The following is a 20,583-nucleotide window of genomic DNA, read 5'->3' on the forward strand; positions in this document are numbered from 1 at the left end:
GACTTTATAAACACCTGAGAAATTCATGCCAGATCTATTTGAATTTAAAAAATGAAATAAGAAATTAAGTAAATTTGAGAGATGACATTAAAAAAAATCTATATTATGTATTTATTATAAGACATTTGACTACATAAAAGAATTTTCTATATGTTTGAGCAAAAGAAAAGTATAGGTCTGTAGATGTAAGAATAAATATTAAAGTAGTGTATACTGAAGTATAATGTTATATATAATATAATATATGTGCAGTGTACTGTAACACACACACTATACAGTAATAATACAATTCTATGACACCAGACTATGAACACTACAGTACAGACACTAGATACTAGGACTTGGAAGCACTACTGTAGGTGTATTTTGGTCATACTACTCTGGTTTAATATATTTTTACTCATTCTTACTTTTTGGTTGTAAAATTCTAAGCGTTACCTTTCAAAAAGACAAAGGTTACGACTGTAATCAAAAGGGTTGAAGAACATTAACCTTTTTCATTTGTGTACATTACATCTGCACAAAAACAGAGGCTGTCAGTGAAGGGTTAAGTTAGACTGTGAAGGTTTCCTCCACCTCCTCACACACTTCATAACGGGGGTCTTTGTAGCTTTTATATAGAAAAATGTCTTAATGTCACATTTCATACAAAAGATTTAAAGACAGATGCAACATTAACTACAAATGCGTGCAATGTGCATCTCTGTTATCCGGAGGTTTATTGTGCTCCCACAATAAAGCCCCGCCCACCCTTGAATTTTGAACCAATGACTTTCACGCCTCCACATCTCGTCTGCCTATCAACCCGCATCCAGCCCCCCCTCCCCCCCCACGAATGACGTAACACCCAGTCTGAAAGTGCAATGGCGATATTGGACAATAACAGCCATCGCTCCTGGGGACCACATCTATATTATGTGGCTGGCGCCGAAGAGAACTCCTCCAGTCGGCTGCAGAACCGCGCGTAACGCCCGCACAGCGCACCCCGACTCCCTGCGTGTGATTCAGCAGCCTCCGCGGACGATGACAGTTTAGACCGAAAACGCTGGTAAGTGCAAACTCCGGCGATGGCCTCAGCGTTTGCGGAGGCTTTTCCAGTAAACGCTCTCTCACATTTCAAAGGGGCGTGGCGCCGTGCTTGGGTACCACTCCTGACTGAAGGATGCTGATAGCTTAGCAACAAGGAAGGAGAAGGAAGCAGAGGACAGACAATGGATGTGCGATTTGTCAGCATCGTTACTGGGTAGGCTTTAGCTGAGCGGGTACTGTTTGACTGGAGAGGAGAGGCAGCCGGTGATCATCATCACCACCACCACCACCATCATCATCATCATCATCATCATCAGTTTGTGCCAAGTCAACTACAAGGAGCCATGAATTCAGAGTGGAAATGTAAACAAAGGGTGTGGGCCTTTCAGCTGGCCTGTGATGCTCAGCCACACAGAGAGGAACCTCGACTGGTGCTGGAAGATTTCACACTCATGATACAGTCATGTTTGATGGCTGGCACTGCCAGAGGCACAGCTGGATTAACAACAGCTGGACGGGGAGCACAAATATTACACTCACTCACTTCAGCCTTCACTAGCTCCAGCTTCTGAATCACTCCGTTCATGTGTCTTCTCTTTGGACGGCTGATCAGATCAAAACAAGCCATTTGATGTGTTTAGGAAAATATAACACAGTTTTATTTTTATTATTTTTTCATAGATCAAATGATTAGTTGTTTAATCTAGAAAATAATCTGCGTGATCGTTAGTCACAGCCCTGCAGAAGTGTTTGCTTCATGACATGCAGGGTAAATGTTGGTGTTTATGATTTTTGCTCTTTTCAATGCTCTTTCAAAAACACGTGTAAAACTAAACTGTGGTGCAGACATTAATTCATCTGATTTCACAACCCCACAAGGAAAAGAAACATAAACAAATACATGTGGAGACAGGGCGCTGTTCCATTTATAACTTGTATCCTAGAATATCTGCTTTGTCAGGTCCTCAGTTCTCCATCTTGTCTGGTGGAGGGACCCAGTCTCAAAACCTGGTCTAAGACCTTAATGGACAGACGTTACTCCGACTTCACCACATTCATTTGACAGCTTTAGTTACTAGTTACTTCACAGATTCATATTATTAACGCATTAATATTGGTAAACAGGCCAATTATGATGTATTATTACAAATATCTAATTGTATATTATTATTATTATTATTATTATTATTATTATTATTATTATTATTATTATTATTATTATATTCTTATCTATTATTTATTTTTTTCTTAAGTATCTGTTCTGACTTTTGCAGTACTTTCTGTTGCAATGTCCACTTTGCTGCTGTAATACTGCAAATCTTAATCTGAATTTTGGAAATGCTACTCAGTAAAATTTGCTCCACCTTTACCTTTACAATAATTATAATCCAATAATGTAATAAACATTACTCTGAAATGGCTCTGTCTGCCTGAGTTTTTACTTTTGGTACTTCAAGTAAAATTTTAAGTGCAGGGTTAGTTTTATACTTTTACTCGTAACTGAGTATTTGTACACTGTGGTGTTGCCACTTTTACATTATTAAAAGTTCTGAATGCTTCTTGGGAGCCTTATTAGAAATCTATATATAAATATACATAGATAAATGTACATGTGAGATGAAAAACAGATGCAAATAGTAAGATCATTAAAAACTAATCTTTGTGGTTATTTTTGTACATTTTGTTTTATCAGATTGATCATTATTTAGCTGTAAATTACTAGAATATTTCCAAAAACATAATTTGATGATAAGAATCATGGAGAAAGTGTTAGTATATGTAAAAAAAAAAACACAAATAAAATATTCTCAATATCCTTGGGATTTACAGCTGAATATCATTTCCAAATTTTAGGAAATTTTAAAAAAAGTTTTACGAAGCTGGAAAATTCGGGACCCGTAAAAAAAAGTGCTACCAAAATATTCACAACAGCTAATTTATTACCCAACGCTTTTCTAACTGTTGCAACAAAAAGAATGGTTTTCGTTCTACTGACGTATTTTTTCTTCCCCAGGTGTGACGTGTGAACAGACACCATGGCCACGCAGGAACCGTCCCCTCCTTCGTCCATGGAGAGCAATAAACCTGGCTTCCCCAAGAAGATCCTGGGAAACAAGCTGGAGGACAAACACCTGTGCAACTGCTGCCACAACATACTCAGACGACCATTTCAAGCCCAGTGTGGACATCGCTTCTGTTCCTACTGCTTCAACAGGACAGTGAGGTGAGGAAGTATCATGACGGGAGAGCGTAAAGAAAAACTGAACGCCGCTCAGATGGTTCCAGCGTCGGTTGACCCTGACGTCTGGATGTGGGTTTGTCCTGCTGAAGCTTCCTGGTCAAAAATAGTTGGCGGTGGTCCTCTCGCGGTCACAAGTTCTCAGAGGCCAAAACAGCTGGAGGACACTGAGAAAGCTCAAATCTAAACGTGCACTGATGAATCTGTGCGTGCACGTTCTCAAATGATGACTTGCAGACTGAAGTTTTGTCAGCACTCTACTTCCATAAGAGTTAAATCACCAAGAGTCTTCCATACATGTTTCGTAACAATACACAGATGTAGAAATACATTTTAAAAAAATGTCTATATTCAATAAAAGTGTTAACACAAGTGAAAGTTCTCTTCATGAGGAAAAAAAGCTCATGTTACTGGATTATTGTCTGGAATAAGTACACAGCAAACAAATATATAACAACATAATTGATGAATTCATATGTAAGCAACTCATTTCAGCTACTTGATAATCTGCTGGTTAACTTAATCTATAATAATACAACATTGTTTATTTGTTGACTATATTTTGTTTAATAATCTGAATCTGAAAAGTGAAAAGTGCAACATTTCCCTCTGAAATGTGAGTAGAAGAATAAATATGCAGTAAATGGAGATACTCAAATAAAACAACTAAAAACTGTATTTAAGTAAAATACTTGAGTAGATCTACTTAGTTACTTTCAGATATTGGGTATCTAATGTTTGCATGTGTTTGATTTGCACTATATTATGTTTTCTCTGTTGCAGTAATGGACCCCAGAAATGCAATGCTTGCATTAAAGAGGATATTTTTGAGGAGCCGACATCGATTTTGAAACAAGGATGTGTGAGTATGAAACCATTTTTTATCCAGTAAAGAAAAACATTTTCCTCAACAGGAATTTTTGTTGAATTAAAGTGAATATCTTGATATAACTTTAGCACCAGTGAATTCATGTTAACTGTACCATGGATGCTCAAGTAGTATTTTCACCCAAATACAATTTTTCTTGATGAATCGTCTTTAAATGTCAAAAAATGGTCGTCACAGGTTCCAATGCCCAAACTGAAGTCTGCAGAAGTTAAAACCAAATAATCATTTCAGCTCCACGTAGATTATGTGTTTTGCTGTATATATGTGTTGTTTAAGTTACATTATCCTTATATGTCCTTATAGTAAAGCAAGGAATAAAAAATCCAAACAATTACAACAAAGTGCATATATTTCTGCAGCGTGGTGAAGCATTTCCCAGACCTACTGTGCTTTTTAAGCTGCTCACTGATGTTAGATTCCTCCTCATCCTCCACTGACGCTCTCAGATGACAAAAATATTCGTCTGATCCACAAGATGCTGCAACACATTTCCTGCAGGAACCACAGACACTAATGAAGAAACACGGGCAAGGACAAACAAAGCTGGTTTCATTTTGATGTCTCTGCACAGACACAGACGATCTGTGAGGAGCTCGGCTATTTCTGTATATAAGAACGTCAGATGTTTGTCACTTCAGCGCGTCTGTCCCGCCGGTGACGCCACCTTTTTTCAGCACAAACACCGAGACTCATGCAAGAACATCAGGTGTATGAATGATGCAGAAACTTTAACATGTCGTCTCTGAAATGTAGTGAAGTAGAAGTATAAAGTGGCCTAAAATGAAAAAACTCCTTCACTACTTCTCTTTTAGCCTTTTTTGTCCGAATAGTTCCAGGTACTCGGAGGCCACAGGAGCTAAACTACAGAATAAAAGTCCCCTTTTGTGTTTCTGAGGAGCTGTGGAGAAAAATTAGAAAAACTTTTTTTGTTTCGTTGCTTGTAATAGTGGAACTCTCCTGACCTTCAGAGCTGCATGATGCTTCATGTGTGAGCAGATGTGCTTTTTAGATTCACTCCTGCACCCACAATTAAACTTCAGTGACATGTTCAATACACCAGTTTCCTCAAGATGAATAATCAATATAATGGAACAGGAGGCGAACGCTGCACAGACACAGTGTGACGGCAGATCCTCTTCGTCTTGTCTTGTTTTTTCAGGCTTTTCCTGACAACGCAGTTCGAAGGGAAGTTGAAAACCTGTCAGCTGTTTGTATCAATGAAAGTTGCACTTGGAAAGGAAGCATTAAAGAGTACGAGGTGAGGCGACCTTTGGCCGACTTTTTTTTAGCTTTCGCATTGTGTTCGACAAGTAGGTAGTGCTTTGTTTAGAGCTCAGTGTCACCTTGCTGTGTATGTAGAGAGTAACAACTGAAACTCTACCTTCTACAGCTGAACCACGAGGGGAAGTGTGAGTTCATGATCATCCCCTGCCCCTCCTGTAAAGAACGAATTCGCTTCAATGAGCAGGAGCGCCACAACGAGCGAGAGTGCCCGGAGAGAACGCTCAACTGCAAGTACTGCAAGGAGCCATTCCACTTCAAAAACATCAAGGTTAGAAATGATTTATTTAGACTTGAGATGCTCGGCATGTCGCAGCAGCAGCAGCTCTTTGTGTCATTAAAAGAAACACTGACGCTGTCTGTGTTTTGTTTTTTTTTTCCAGGCACATGATGAGATCTGTCCCAAGTACCCGATGATCTGTGAAGGCTGCGCCAAGAAGAAAATACCCAGAGAAAAGGTGAATGTGTAAACAGCATGCAGACGAGAGGGAAACATTTTGTAGCAGTAAAGGTCACAGTCTCGTGCTGTGGTTACATCCTGACTCCACCTCCCAGCTAATCCAGAAATGGGCAAAGAGGTGGTGTGTGTGTGGAGCCGAGATGTCGGTGCAAGTCAGTTTGTGGCAAGCATACGCTGACCCACCTGTCAATCAATTATGCATAACTTTAAGCCTTAATAAAATTTAAATGAGTGAGTTATATAGTAATTCACCCCCTGTACAGTTGTCATGAAGAAGGAAATTAGCTCCAGAGAACAAAACAGGTTTTTGTACCAGGCTGTAAACATGTTTGTTTCTGCTGTAAAGTTGGACTTTTTAACATGGGAGTCTATGGGGACTGACTCACTGCTGGAGCCAGACTCTAGTGGTCGTTAGAGGAGCTGCAGGTTTTGGGACCTAGATGCTGGCTTCATTATTCACTGGCCTTGAAAAATAACAAAGGAAAAAATACTAAACACAACATGATTTAACAAAACACACAAAACAAATGAAAAGAGTACACAAAATCAGAAACAAGGATCATGTAAAAACAAAAGACAGAATTAGTAATAAACAGGAATTAGACACGAATTAAATGTGATGACAGTTTTTTTTCTTTATAAAATGTGTTTAAAAGTTAATGAGCTCTTGAAAACAGGAAGAGCTGAAGAGTCGAGAATTTGAGAATTAAAATTAAAGAAGTTTGCAAGAAAATGTAAAATGTAACAGATCAGAAAACCTTTCAATTTTGATTCCTGCCACAGAAGCAGAGACGTGTGATTTGGAAACAGACACAACTTTTTTTTTTTAATCAAGATGGTCAGAAAAGTCTTTTAAGGCTCTGGAAATATTTTCAGAACTGTGGTAATCGACTGTCTGGGTTGTTCAGTTATGACCAGTTATTTATCTTCTAGAGAATCAGATGCTCAGCTCTCTGACTCAAATGTGAAGACAACACTTGAGGCACAAGCTGAGGCTAATGAAGAAGCTCCTCTGTGTGTTTTTCTTATAAAATTATACATAATGACCTTTTGTTGTTGTTTTGTTGTTTTTTTTTTTCCAGTACGTGGATCACATTAAGTTCTGCAGCAAATTCAGAACTCCGTGTCGATTTCATGTTGTGGGATGTGATATGTCTGTAAGTAATCATCACTTATATAATATATAATTATATAATAATAACAATTATCAATTAATCTGCTGATTATTTCCTCAATTGATCAATTATTCATTCAACATTTTTTTTCCAAATTCATTTTTTCATCTTATTGTTATTATAATATTATTATTTATATTTTTCAAAATTTTGAATTTCCCTAGGGATTAATTAAGTATTTTACAAAGTTATAAAACATTGAAAGTTATAAAACATTGAAAAGCAGCAAACCCTCATATTTATGTAGCTGGAAGAATTCTTGTCTTTTTTTGATATTTATCAGAGTACCAGTAGTAGCTCGTTCATTTTCAGGTCTTCTGACCAGCTTAAGATTTGTTTCTGTACAAAAACCCCACTTTGACCTTCAGTGTGTCTCCCCCCTCTCTGAAGGTGGAGAAGGAGAAGATTCATGACCATGAGCGCGCCTATGCCTACGAGCACCTCAACCTGCTGCTGCACTACATCATGGGCATGAAAGTGAGCATGGAGGGCCTGCAGCCCCAGGGACTGGAACTCGCCGGACACAAACTGGTGGAACTCCAACAGTCCCTCCGGGAGCTCGAGGCCAGAGTCTCCCAGCTCAGCACCACCTCCTCTGGGCCTCCCGTGCAGGGAGCAGCCGCCGCCTCCTCATCCTCCAGCTCCGGCCCCCCCGGTCCACCCGCCTCAGCTCCCCTCCCTCCACCTCCCACTCTGGCTCCCACTCTCTCTGTGTCTACCTCCTTCACACCTTTGCCCAGCTCGGTGGGAGCGGCGCTGGAGCTCCAGCTCCACAGCGAGAAGACCAAGGTGGCCGAGCTGGGCCGCAGGTGCACCGAGCTCGAGGTCAAAGCCGGCACGTTTGAAAATGTGGTGTGTGTCCTGAACAGAGAGGTGGAGAGGTTCGCCACCACCTTGGAGGCCAGCAACCGTCAGCATAAACTGGACCAGGACAAGATCGAGGCTCTGAGTAACAAGGTAGGACTGGACTGAGTCTTAACTCTGTCAAATCTTAACAAACAGGCATGATACATACAATTCTGTGTGATTTACACTGTTTGAGGACATCAACAGACAACAGGCATCCATACAGCCACTTAGCAATGTGGTTATTATCAAGCAGCAAACAAAACAGCCAACACTGAAGCGCCAAAAACTGGCCACTTGAGGCCGGTTACAAAAGTGAGTCAGTCACCATAGACTTTTAATTTGGTGGAGCATCGCTTCAACTGCAATTCAGTTTTTTACGTGGAAAATCCGAAATGAAAACCGTGATGTTGCTGAAGCAGAGCGTGTGTGTGTTTCCCAGGTGCGACAGCTGGAGAGGACGGTGGGGCTGAAGGACCTGACCGTTGCTGAGATGGAGGGCCGGCTGAGGGAAATGTCTGCCACCACCTTCGACGGCGTCTTTGTCTGGAGGATCTCCGATTTCGCCAAAAAGAGACAGGATGCCATCGCGGGTCGAGCCCCTGCCATGTTCTCACCAGGTAACAGGGGCCACTGTCAAACACGAGAGGTCTGTGTAGGTCCAGATTGGTGGGTCGCATTTGAAACAGACCTGTAGAGACAATCCATCAGTTTGCACTTTACAGTTCACCCTGCAGAATACATGTGTTTCTCCTCCAGTGATGATGATGCACAGAGTGTTAAAAGATAATGACAAATGCATTTAGTCAAGATCCAGTCAGCTCTGAGTCCAGACCTGATTAGGCTGCAGGTCAAGTCCTGGTTACTAGAAACCAAGTCAGCCTGTTTAGATGTCTGTTCCACTACAGCTGACTTCCTGTTACACTTTTCCCTCTCAGCCTTCTACACCAGTAAGTACGGCTATAAGATGTGTCTGCGGATCTACCTGAACGGAGATGGGACGGGGCGTGGCAGCCACTTGTCCTTGTTTTTTGTGGTGATGAGGGGACTGAGTGACGCCCTGCTCAAATGGCCCTTCAACCAGAAGGTAACACATATAACACAACGAGGAATTTAATGTTTTTTTTTGTTTGTTTTTTTTGGGCGTCATATGTTGCGTCAGTAACGTGGAAGAAAAACTGTAGAAAATTGTTTGATCTAATGCAATATTCATTTTAAAGTGGGGAAATTAAAAGATACATTATAAAGTTAGTTTCTCAACATTTTTCCCAAAATTTCTGTCCTTTTGTGGGATGAATGCACGGCTGCAGGTCTATAAAAGTCTGTGCTTGAATCGTTGTTCTAAGTTTACCCAGGACACTTTGTTTAGCGCTGCTTTGCTTTGCACGTGAGACACATAGAGATAGAGATGTTTCTGTTATGATACTAATTCTGCTTGGATATGAATGAGATGCTCAGAGGACTAATGCTGTTAATTGTCCCTCTAACCTGGTGCCTTATTAAAAATATTCATGTTTACATGACGAATGACAGTGACATTAATGCACTTGACACTTGTTCACCTTGGGTCTTGTTTCCTTTTTTTGGCGAGCTACCTCCATGGCGTTTTCTTCTGGTTCTGCCGTTTTCTTCTGCACAGAACCAACGTTGGCCTCAGTACATATGTTTTCAACAGTGCATCAACTGTTTCTCTCTCCTTTTTTCTCATTTCCAGGTGACTCTGATGCTGCTGGACCAGAGCAACAGGGAGCACATCATCGACGCCTTTCGACCCGATGTCACTTCCTCCTCCTTCCAGAGACCTGTGAGCGAGATGAACATCGCCAGCGGCTGTCCGCTCTTCTGCCCGCTCTCCAAGCTCGACGCCAAGAACTCTTACATCCGCGACGACACCATCTTCATCAAGGCGATCGTGGACCTCACCGGCCTCTAGACGGCTTTGCGGGGCACGGTCCAGTTTGGCAACCAGGCAGCTCCTTGACCATTACGGCTTCATTTTGGCTCAGTCGTGGTCCCTTTAGGGCTCCGTTCAGGCATCTTAATGTCCCCTGCAGCTTTAGGGAGACAAACATGCTCGCGACTGGATGCTGCATGTGGCTGCAGTTTGCTCAGTCCAGGCGGCGCTGGCATCGTCACACCCGGTGGTCCCTATGTGAGAACCACCATCACTGCTGTACATTTAGGGTGCGAAACTTGTTTTTTTTTTTTAATTTCTTTTGACATCACAGCACCGTTCCCATGGTGATAAAATGTCACTTGAGTTCTGCTCATGAGAGTTCAGTGAAAGTAAGCAGCAGTGCAGCACGGCCAGTGCAGCGTGGAGGAGAGGCAGATGTGTCAAAACGAAAAGTGAGGATGGAGGGAAAAGAGAGAGTAGCGTCTTTTTTTTATCTCCTACTTTTGAAGACTTGGGATGTTGCAGAACATGCAGACTGCGTTAGAGCAGGATTGTAGATTTCAGATAGTTTACGTGATCATCCTGATGTCAGTGTAGGAAGCTGGCAGTAGACTTATTCTAGAGTTAGAGTGTGGCTTGATGCAGTTTTTGCTTTTTCTTGCAGATTGTGGATATTGTGAGCTTCTCAATTCCAGTGTCGAGTGAATTTGCATAGACAAACGTGGAGTTATGTTATGAATAAGATTACAGGCATTTATTTTTTATTTTTTTTATTTTTTTTGCGCAAAAGTGCATGCTGCTGGCGTTTTTAGTATAAAATTGCTCCTTAACTCGATTGAGCTTTCTGAAGGTTCCTCGTTAGTTGTTGAACTTGTTAGTGAATTAGCCATCCGTGATGGTGGACATTGCCTGCATGTCTTCGGCACCAGGCTATTTACATGTAAAGTTAGTGTTGCGTATTTGTTCCTGTTAGGGGTCGGTGGTTCTGATTGGTGGTTTGGTACATCTGTGGAAGATACAGTGAAGTTACCAAGGAGTCAGGGCAGCTTGCCAGTCAAGCCTGAGGCATAAAAGCTTACGTGTGTGTGTTTTTGGTCTCTGACAAACGCACATAGCTGGAGTTTTTTCCCTCAGGATATGCTCACTAGCTCACATCTCAACACATAGTACTGTGCCCCACCACAGACTGAGGTCAACACAGATTCCACGAAATGAAGGAATTGTTCGTTCCTTGTTCTCTGTCCATACAGTATACAGTGCGTACGTGTTTCTGCTGCTCTGAGATAGAATACTGATGTGAATCTAATATATATGTTGGTGCAAATATACATGAGATAAATGTGTGTGGACGCTGAGAGGCTGAAAACGAGAAATTGTAATACGTTGTTGTAGGTGACGGGCCATTGTTGACTTTATTTATTGCAGATCGATGTTCAGCTCAGCCCCAGTTTAATCTTTAAACTTCAGTGTTTTAGTCGTGTGCTCTGACACATCTCCAACACGGCACCGCAAATCAAACACAAAATCCACAGCATATATACAGTATATACATATATAAAACGAGATGTTTCTGTAATTTTGCTACGTGTCCACCAGAGGTTGCTGTTCTGCTTACTTAGCATGCATGCTGAGGTTTTAAGGTTCACGCTGGCCTGTTTGAAAACCAGTCCCGACCTGTATTGAAACCTCTCTGTGCATGGGAGGCTTCAATTCACATTCACTATGGAGTTTCACGCCGGTTTGCTCCCGTGAGGCGCGCGTAGAAGCATTTATTTGTATTTGTTTGGATGAAAATACTTAATCATAGGATAGTTATTATGTTATATCTGGCGCTGCGTCTGTTCAACAGAGGCACCTGCCTATATTCATAGCAATTTATAAATATGTATCTTTCATATCATAATGTTCAAATAATCTATATATCAATGTTAATATACACGAGATGTTATAATAAGCATAGTATTACTGAATACCTTATTAATTCTATATCTATATACCAGCTTTTTGTTTGTCGTGATGGTTTGAACAGGCCAGGACAACCCCTTTGTGCAGTAAGGACTTAGGATTTCTTCTAGAGTGCAATATATGATTATGTCTTAGTTAGATTTTGATGACATCTTGGCTTTGAAGGTTTAGAGAGGTCATACTCAACTTATCTGTTGCCTTTTGTTTACATTGCTCATCATGGCGCTGAAGAACTGCAACCATTTTGAAATATGGTGCTTTCCTTGTCATTAGGCACGTAGGCTACTTGATACCACTGACACGGGGATCTCTGTAGTCAGAGTGAGGTGATGATTTAAAAAAAAACATTTTAACGCTGAGGGATTCTTGCTATATACAGGAAGTGGGTTTCTATTCTCAACTTAAAAACCTTTCGGTGACAACTGAAGCATGTGATAAGTAGGATTACATTAACTTTTTAAACCTTTAGTGTTCTTGTAATGTGCCAAAATCAAATATTACCTCCATATGATAACAATGTCGTATTGCAAGTTGTATTTTTATGTTCTATGCTAAAACATGGTGCCAAATATACAGTATTTATACTTAAATTTGTATGTATGTGTGTGTGTGTGTGTGTGTGTGTGTGTGTGTGGTTGCGTGTGTGTGCCTGTTTAATACGATGCATGGGTCACTGCTTCGGTGAGCACCAGAGGAGATAATTGATACTGTCCCATGAAATTACAGACCCTCCCGAGGTTTCTGAATGTAAGCTTTAATTGATTTTTTTTTTCTAAAGCCACAACAGCAGTTCTGTAATGTGATGCAGTTGACTTGAATCAACTTTATTTGTGCACTTTGTATTGGTTGTTTGTCCAAACAGGGTATTTTGTTGAGTGATTTCTGTAACTTGAAATCAGAGCCATATATATTCTGATGTTGATAATTGATGTATTATGCTAAAAAGGACATGCAGTATGTAATAAAGTTTGTTGGTTACAACTTGGTGATTGTTTGATTAATTATAGAAGAATTCAGATCTCAAGTAGATGACATCCAGAAGAAAATATATTTGTGGTTTTAAGAATCAAAAATATTTGTTTCGCACTCACGTTGAATTATTTACCCAAACTAACATTACTTTACACTGGGTCAAAACAAGTACAATAATCTATTCTATTTTTTTATATAAAATCTTGATCTTTTATCTGAAAAGTAACCAATGATTATAGTTTCATGGCTGTAAAATTGTAGAAATGTTAAGATAGTTGAAATACTCATCTTACCTTACCTCACAGAAGTAAAGTTACTTTCCAACAACGCTCACTGGAGGGAGCTATTGATCTGTTAACAAATAGCTGAAGCCCTCATCCTGTTGTTCAGCATGAGGTCATACTGTACTAAAAATAAAAACCAAGGAAAACAGGGATCGTTGTACTTTTATGGGCAGTGTAATTTGAAGATTATCTTCATTTGAAGACAACAAATGAAATACAGACCATTCATGACTTGAAGTGAACTGCTGGGACGTCCTCATTAGAAGAAAAAAGTAGACACATGAGGACGTTTAACTCACCAAACAACACTGTTCATTGTACAGATGCTAATTCAGAAAGTGACATTAACTTGTTCCCTAGAAAGACAGAGCTGCAGAACTGCCACGATTCTATTTTGCTTTTATATCATTAGGATTTGATGTAATTTTAACAATGTTTTAAATGTCTTTTTACCCTCAGTGTGCTATTAAAGTGCTGGTTGTTTGGCTTAATGAGACGCAGAGCGTAGAGGAAGAAAACTGACGCAGTAGTGGTTGCAGGATGTGGTCAGGTAAATGGATGGAGCCAGTAATGCATAATTATTATCATTTTTTTCATGAGCCATGTCTATATGCATTGAAAGAAGAAAGAAACTTAATGCAGCCCAAAGCTTTTTTTTTTTAAAATCCTGTTTTGCTTTATTATTTGTAACATTTAATAAAATTCAACACATGGTGGCTGTGGGACAGTAACTAAGTATATTTACTCAATTACTGTACTTAAGTACAATTTTAAGATAAAATCATCTTCACCACGACCTGCACCATTAAAATGCTGCTCACCTCACTGAGCACTGTACAGATGTGTGTGTATATAAGTAAATGTACAATCTAATGTCAAGTACTGTACTTAAGTAAAGTTTTGAGATACTTGTACTTTGCTTAAGTATTTTCATTTTATTCTACTTTATAGTTCTACTCCATTACATTGCATTTTTGATATATGAAATATAAGAAAATACATATGTGAAAATTAGATATTAGAAATTGGAACAATTTCATATATTGACATATATGTCTAACCCCTTCAAATATGTATGCTGATATATGCTGATATTATAAAGGCTACAGCAGGAGCCAAAAGTCCACTTTCCCTGGGAAAGTAGGGAAGAGACATTAAAAACTTATGAAAACATATAGAATTTTTATGTATGTTGTTTTAATAAACTTGCATATATAAATTAAAAATATATCTCTATGACTGCAACATTTTATACCATATATGAATCCATCATATAGATATCTTTAATATATGTACATATGGAAACTCTATTATGAGTATTTCATATATTGTGAACTTACATCTTCATAAATCTGGAGAATGTATGTGTGATAATAATATATCAACTTATAGGTGACATTTATGGCAACATTATTCTTGGTAGCTTGAAGCTTTTTGTATAACTGTGGTCCCTGAATTCAATGATACACTTGCTCAAAAATGACCTTCACAAATGAGAGGATGGCGCCGGGTAATTAAGCCTTGACTCTCACCTGGTGCAGGATATGAAACTGAGAGAGGGTAACTGCTGCTACGCTTCATGTAGGACTTCATAAAGAAGCCAATCCTGCTGCCTTCAAGTCAGCATCTCTGAACGACGGTGTGAAGGTGGAATCATCGTGTTTGTGTTATTTGGTTGGTCACAAACATGCACTTCAACGCGGATCCCGGAGTTTTCCTGCCGCAGTGGCTGAGACTGAACCACAGCTTCACACCAGAGAGCTCAGTGTTAAAGCTGGAGCTGATGTGAGGACAGTGACTGTGTTTTTGTACGGGTGCAGAGACATGACAGGCTGTGAGCCGGTGGGAGCGGTGCTGCTGCTGTGGGAAGGTCACGGGTTAACAACTGACAACTAACTGGGGTGTGGGGTTGTACCTATTGTAGCTAGTTCTTTTTACAACTACAGTTTTTTAAGAAGTTTTGGGCAAAGGATGATTTGTTATTATTTATTTATTTATTTATTTTGTTTGTTTGTTTTTTAAGTGATTTTTTTAAATATAACCCCTGGAAAACAGGCATTAAAATCAGGCTTCAAATCTTCAGTTTTCAAGTGTTGATGCACAAGGTAATAAATTATATAGTTCTATAGCTATATAGCAATAGTTAACTGTAGCTCTAACTAAAACAATCAACCACCAAAATAAATGAATAAATAAATAAATAACAAGAACAAAAACAATCGAGCTCTAGCAGCATTTGCTGCTCGGGCCCCTAAAAAAGATGAATTGACTAACTGTTGCAGCTCTATGGTCAATAAATTCCCACTACCTAATACGATGATGCTTTTCTACGGAAGCCAGGAAAGGCCATACTCAGATTTTTTTATTTTTTATGTTTTGATCCCGTTAGATGACGCAATAAATGAATAATTATGCCGGCTTCCGTACTTCTGGAACCCAGACAGAGTAGTGTTTATGCTAACGTAGCAATGTTCCATCAGAAAATGGCTGGATTTTGGAAACATTGATGTCTGATAAGCACTTAAAAGTGTTGTCCTGGAGGATGTGGACCTGTCTATCTATCTATCTGTCTGGACCAGTGGTGTAGTGGAGCAGACTTGGGATGAACATTTCTGTTCTCTGTCCAACACTCCTGGGTGGAATAGATGACACGCTCCTGCACAGAGTCTCATGAATCTCTACAGATATGTTGATGCTGCTGTCGTCCCTGTTGTTCAGCTCAGTCAGTTTCCTGTTCAGCTCCTGTGAGTTATTTTCAGACAACTGCAGAGCTCATTACAGATAAATCACTTAGGCTTACTGTACTTTTTGGAGCACCTGGGCCATAAAGTATGTATTTCTCTTATTTGTCTCAGTTGTACAACATAGCTGAGAACTAGAGGCTGAGGTGGGGTGTGACTACTGACAAGAAAGATGGAAGTTTAATGGCTTAAGTACTACCTTTAAAAACATAATTTCTTACATAACTAATTATTTTACAGATTATGTTACAGACAAGACAACTAATCAGCTAATTTAAAAAATAAATGTCTGGTTGATCGATAATGAATGATGATCCTGGTATCCTTCCAGAGTTTTTATACCAATCCACTAAATTTAATAATTAAATGAATAAACGAAGCACATGTGTGAATGTAGACTTCATGTCAGATGGAGGTAGGATTCACCTCAAGTGCTGCGTTTTTGTACCGCTTGTTTGAATCAGTTTTAGTATTTGTCTTAAATAATTAAAGCACCTACGTGAGGTTTGGGTTCACAGCCTTGGCCACGGTTCACAGTGGTAGTTGTGCATCTGGATTTGTGAGGCAGTTTATGAGGGGTGTCAGTGAAAACTGCCTTAATAACAATAATTAGCTTGTAAGTGAAGCAGTGACCTGTCATTGGCAGGTAAAGAAAGCAGCTGTGTGATGTTTTCCTGACGTCAAACGGTGCAGGTGGTTGCAGGAGGTAGGGCGTCCACGTCTGACTGAAACATCAATTCCTTCTCTCAAACGTGGACGTTATGAAAAATCAGCTGTTTTATTCTGTGAATGTGATGGGCTCCTTTTTATACAAACAGTGAAGTCTTACCTTAAAACTGAAGCTTCTCACTTGATGTTCAGCGAGACAAATATAGGTCAAAGGTCACCATTTACATGTGACCACAGAAAAAAACTACATTTGAATCTTTTAAGCTTGTACCAGTTGCACAAAGAGCTCCATCCCGTTATCACGTTTCATCATCTTTGCATGAGGCTGCAGAGGTAAACGAACGACACAAACGAGGATGACGAAGCGGTAACGCATACAAAAGCCAGACACAGAGAGCGACGACGGGGTATTCAAAAGCCTGAACACCTCACCGCTCTTGGATCGCTCCCTTTAAAGTCAGACATGCAGCACTGATGCCAGCTGCATCCCTCAGACTAAACAACCTGAGTAATGAATGTGTTATTTGGTTTCATGGAACAAACTGCAGCTTTGACCCCATGTGGGGTCACAGGACGTCCGAGCATGATTCATAGTCTGCACAGAGGTTTTTATTAAACTCAGTGTGTCAACTTTTACTTGCATCTTTTATCTCTCTGGAGGTCAAAGGTCATCTATAACACATGAATAGGGCTGTTAGTGATTTGAACTGACTGAAAGTTTCCATTCTAGAAATGTTAATTATTCTCTGTGTAATACTTTCTGCAGCTGTGACTAATTATTTCCTGGTTATTATATTATATTGTATTATATTATATTATACTTTTTATGGGGAATCCTTCTAATGTTTCCCTTGATGATGAAAAGCAGTCAAGATTTGAGTCTCCCTGTCTTTGCCTGTGCTTGTTTTTCCCGCTCTTTTGCCAGTACGTGAAGCTGGAGTTGCTCTGCTCACAGTCACATATACAGTAGCAACAGCTGATTTCTGATGACCTCACCCTTTGAAAGACTCTGCGTAATGCAGCTTTAACCAGAACTGAAGCTGGAACACTCGGCTCATTTCCTCAGCTATGTGGCTGTTTAAAAGATCGTGGCTGGAGAGCACTGCTACAGTTAATGAATTTAAAATGAAGTAGTCTGCAGGAACGGCCTCTGGTCTTTTAGGTGAAGAATGTGTTTGATCTGTTGGGCGTGACTTACCAGAGATAGTCCTTGGCAGTTTTTTCCCCATGCTTATGATGCAGATGTAAGAATGGCACACTCAGGTAGTAGGTCATCCCACCACTTTGGTCCAGACGGAGATATCTCAAAAACTTTTGGATGGATGGACATGAAATTTTACAGTAAAGGTCCAAAGATGATGAGTTGTAATGGCAGTGGTGACTTTTCCTCTAGTGCTACCAGCACTCTGCTTTGTGATTGGACTGTCACTGTCCAATCAGATTCAGGTGTAAAAATCAGGTCACACTGAGTAGTGTCCAGTTCGGGTCTGTGGTTCCCTGATGCTGAAAGGTGCTGAAGTCTGTCAGAGCAGGGGCGTCCCTCTCTGTCTTCAAGAATCTGTTGAAGACTCATCTCTTCTGAGAGCACCTCCTCTCCTAACATCTAACACCCTCACATGCCCAACTAACACTTGCTATGCATTTTCAGTGCACTTCTTTACCTGATCTCCTTGCACTGAACAGACAGTTTCCTACTGCACTGAAGCTTCAGTGACGTTTCTCACTTGCGGGTCGCTTTAGATAAAAGCATCTTCCAAATGAGTAAATATCTGACACTAGAGCAGTGAAGAACTAAAGACGCTGAGTCTTTTTTTTCTCCACTCGTGACAAACATTAATGAACTTCTGAATAAGGGTCCGTTCCTGTCAATAGTATTATGTGTCCTTTGTAATCCAAACATTTACTTGTGCTGTCACAGATGACGTATGCTGCCCTTGTCTCACTGAAATGAAGACATATTTTCATGATGGCGATCGCCACGGCGTGCTTGGTCTCCAGTGTTTGTTGGCAGCCGGTCAAAGTGGATTAGAAAGAACACCTGCAGTTCCTCTGTTTATTTAGTCGGCATACTTTTCAAAGTTGTCTTCCAAGACCTTGACTGTAAAGCACAGGACAGTTTGTAGTTGCCAGGAAGCGCCGCAGTCAACTGAAAACAGCTAACTGACATTGGCACTCTATTAAATTATTGTGAAGCTCACTGGATATTAAATCCATCAGCTGCTGAATTGTAGAAATTACATTATTTCACACAGATAAAAGCGAGTCAAATGGTGGTATGTTTGGAGTTCAGGCTGTAAACAGTTCAACAAAACTGTAGCAACGTGGAGAGCCCGTGGATTTTACAGGAGCCACAGTTTCCATTTGCGTGTCCCGGATGCTGTTTTACTGCTTGAGCTGCAGCCAAATGAGCTGTGGCTGCAGTTTAGTAGCATGATTAAGACCATGGAAATGCCTCCACTGCTGTGCTGTTTCTGTCTGACTAAAAATCAAGCAATATTTACACTTTATTGATACAGACACTGGTTCTCCTAACCACTATAAGCTATATTAATATAACTCAAAATCATCAGCTTAATGATTAGAAGATAAGTGATAACTGATTATTTTTCAATGATTCTGTTTGTAGCTTCTTCACTGAGATGAATTGCTGCTTTCCTGTGTTTTTATTTAACCTGTATTTTTTTCTAATATATTTATTTATAATATAAATATTTAGAAAGATAATAATGATTTTTATTTATTTATTATCATTATTGTTGAACTGTAATGCACATTAAGTCCTACAAGAAATTGGATGTTTCAGATATGTTTTAGTCTTTCAGGTCAAAAATGGATTGGCCCAAAGCTTGGAAAAAAAATTTATCTGGAAAAAAATAAAGTCAAAAAAGTGACTTTATTTTTTTTGTTTGTTTTTATTTGGGTTTGGAATAAACAATCTGAAGACATCACTTTGGACTCTGGAAAGCTGTAAAATTTTACATTCATTTTAATTGATTTATAATTAAATGATAATTTAATGTCTAATTTCATAGACAAATGTAATATATATGCATATATTGAATTTCTATATATGAAATATATGTATTTATAAAATAAAAACAAATATGTAAAAATTGTAAATGTAATGTATTATAAATTGGAACAATTTCCTATTTTGACATATATCTAGCCCATACAAATATGTATGTATGCTAATATCATAGACATGTTACATAAATATATATCCATCCCAAAGCCTGTTAATATATATTGATATTATTTACAGCGGCTTCCAAAAGTCTGAGACCACTTTCCCAGAGTGAGAAGACAGACGTGTTTACAATTAATGAGAAAAACATCGTAGCCAGCCAAAGATTTTCTGTGGGAAGAATTCAGGCTGAGAAATAATTTCTGGTTTGATCATCAAGATTTCAAAATCATGAGTGTAATTTTACAGGTCGTTAAGTGGAAGCCTCCACACAGAGGATCATCACAGCGTGTTTCTCCTCTGTGCTGACTGTGAACTTATAGAAAAGACTGACACATGACGTTTTCCTGGAAGTAGTGGCACTTTTCTGTTCTGGTACCAAAGGCAGCATTAGTGAATGTCCTCAGCCCTTCCTGGACTCATCTGCAGTGCACAGTGCGCTCACTGTTTTCCTCACCGACACCCACTTAAGAACACTTCGTAAACCTGCTACTATTTATTGCCTCAGCAGTTACTTTACTCAAGAGATACTTTGCACATTTCGGGATGCTTTGCACAAGCTGTTGCACATTAGATCATGTTTATCCTCAGGCATGTTGACACTCTCTAATTCTCAGTGTTTATACTGAAGAGTTTACTGAATCAAACCTGCCACAGTCCATCATTGAGTGGCCTCTGAAGTCAGGCAGCTCGCCCTCGCCTCCTCCTCCCAGAGTCCCCGTCCCTGCAGGAGATTTATCAGCTTGTGGGATGTAAATCACACAACTCTGAGGCTGAGAACTGCCCCCTTTATTAATCCTTTTGTGTTGTCCTGATAATAACACAAACACAGAACACTGACTTCACTGAGCCATTCCAGTCTAAGAATGTTTTGTATATTCTTTATGCAGTGTTGTGCTCTTGTCTGTTACCATGTCCCACTTTGACTAAATGCTTGTCACCAGTGAAA

The 20,583-nt window shown here is 39.6% G+C and overlaps 1 protein-coding gene across 1 annotated transcript; it reads left to right on the plus strand.

Annotated features, from left to right (window-relative positions):
- The first annotated feature begins 859 nt into the window (after positions 1–859).
- LOC139611431 (TNF receptor-associated factor 2-like) lies at positions 860–12,759 on the plus strand. The gene is made up of 11 exons (XM_071466120.1): positions 860–1,048; positions 3,044–3,253; positions 4,052–4,130; positions 5,317–5,415; positions 5,548–5,709; positions 5,822–5,896; positions 6,981–7,055; positions 7,464–8,030; positions 8,362–8,539; positions 8,858–9,006; positions 9,634–12,759. Exons 2-11 carry the CDS (start codon positions 3,066–3,068, stop codon positions 9,850–9,852), a joined length of 1,791 nt encoding a protein of 596 aa, XP_071322221.1. The 5' UTR covers positions 860–1,048; positions 3,044–3,065; the 3' UTR covers positions 9,853–12,759.
- The last annotated feature ends 7,824 nt before the right edge of the window (positions 12,760–20,583 follow it).

This window comes from Trachinotus anak, unplaced genomic scaffold (genome assembly GCF_046630095.1).
Source record: "Trachinotus anak isolate AG129_WGS33_773 ecotype Australia unplaced genomic scaffold, CSIRO_AGI_Tana_v1 ptg000028l, whole genome shotgun sequence".
Lineage (NCBI taxonomy): Eukaryota > Metazoa > Chordata > Actinopteri > Carangiformes > Carangidae > Trachinotus > Trachinotus anak.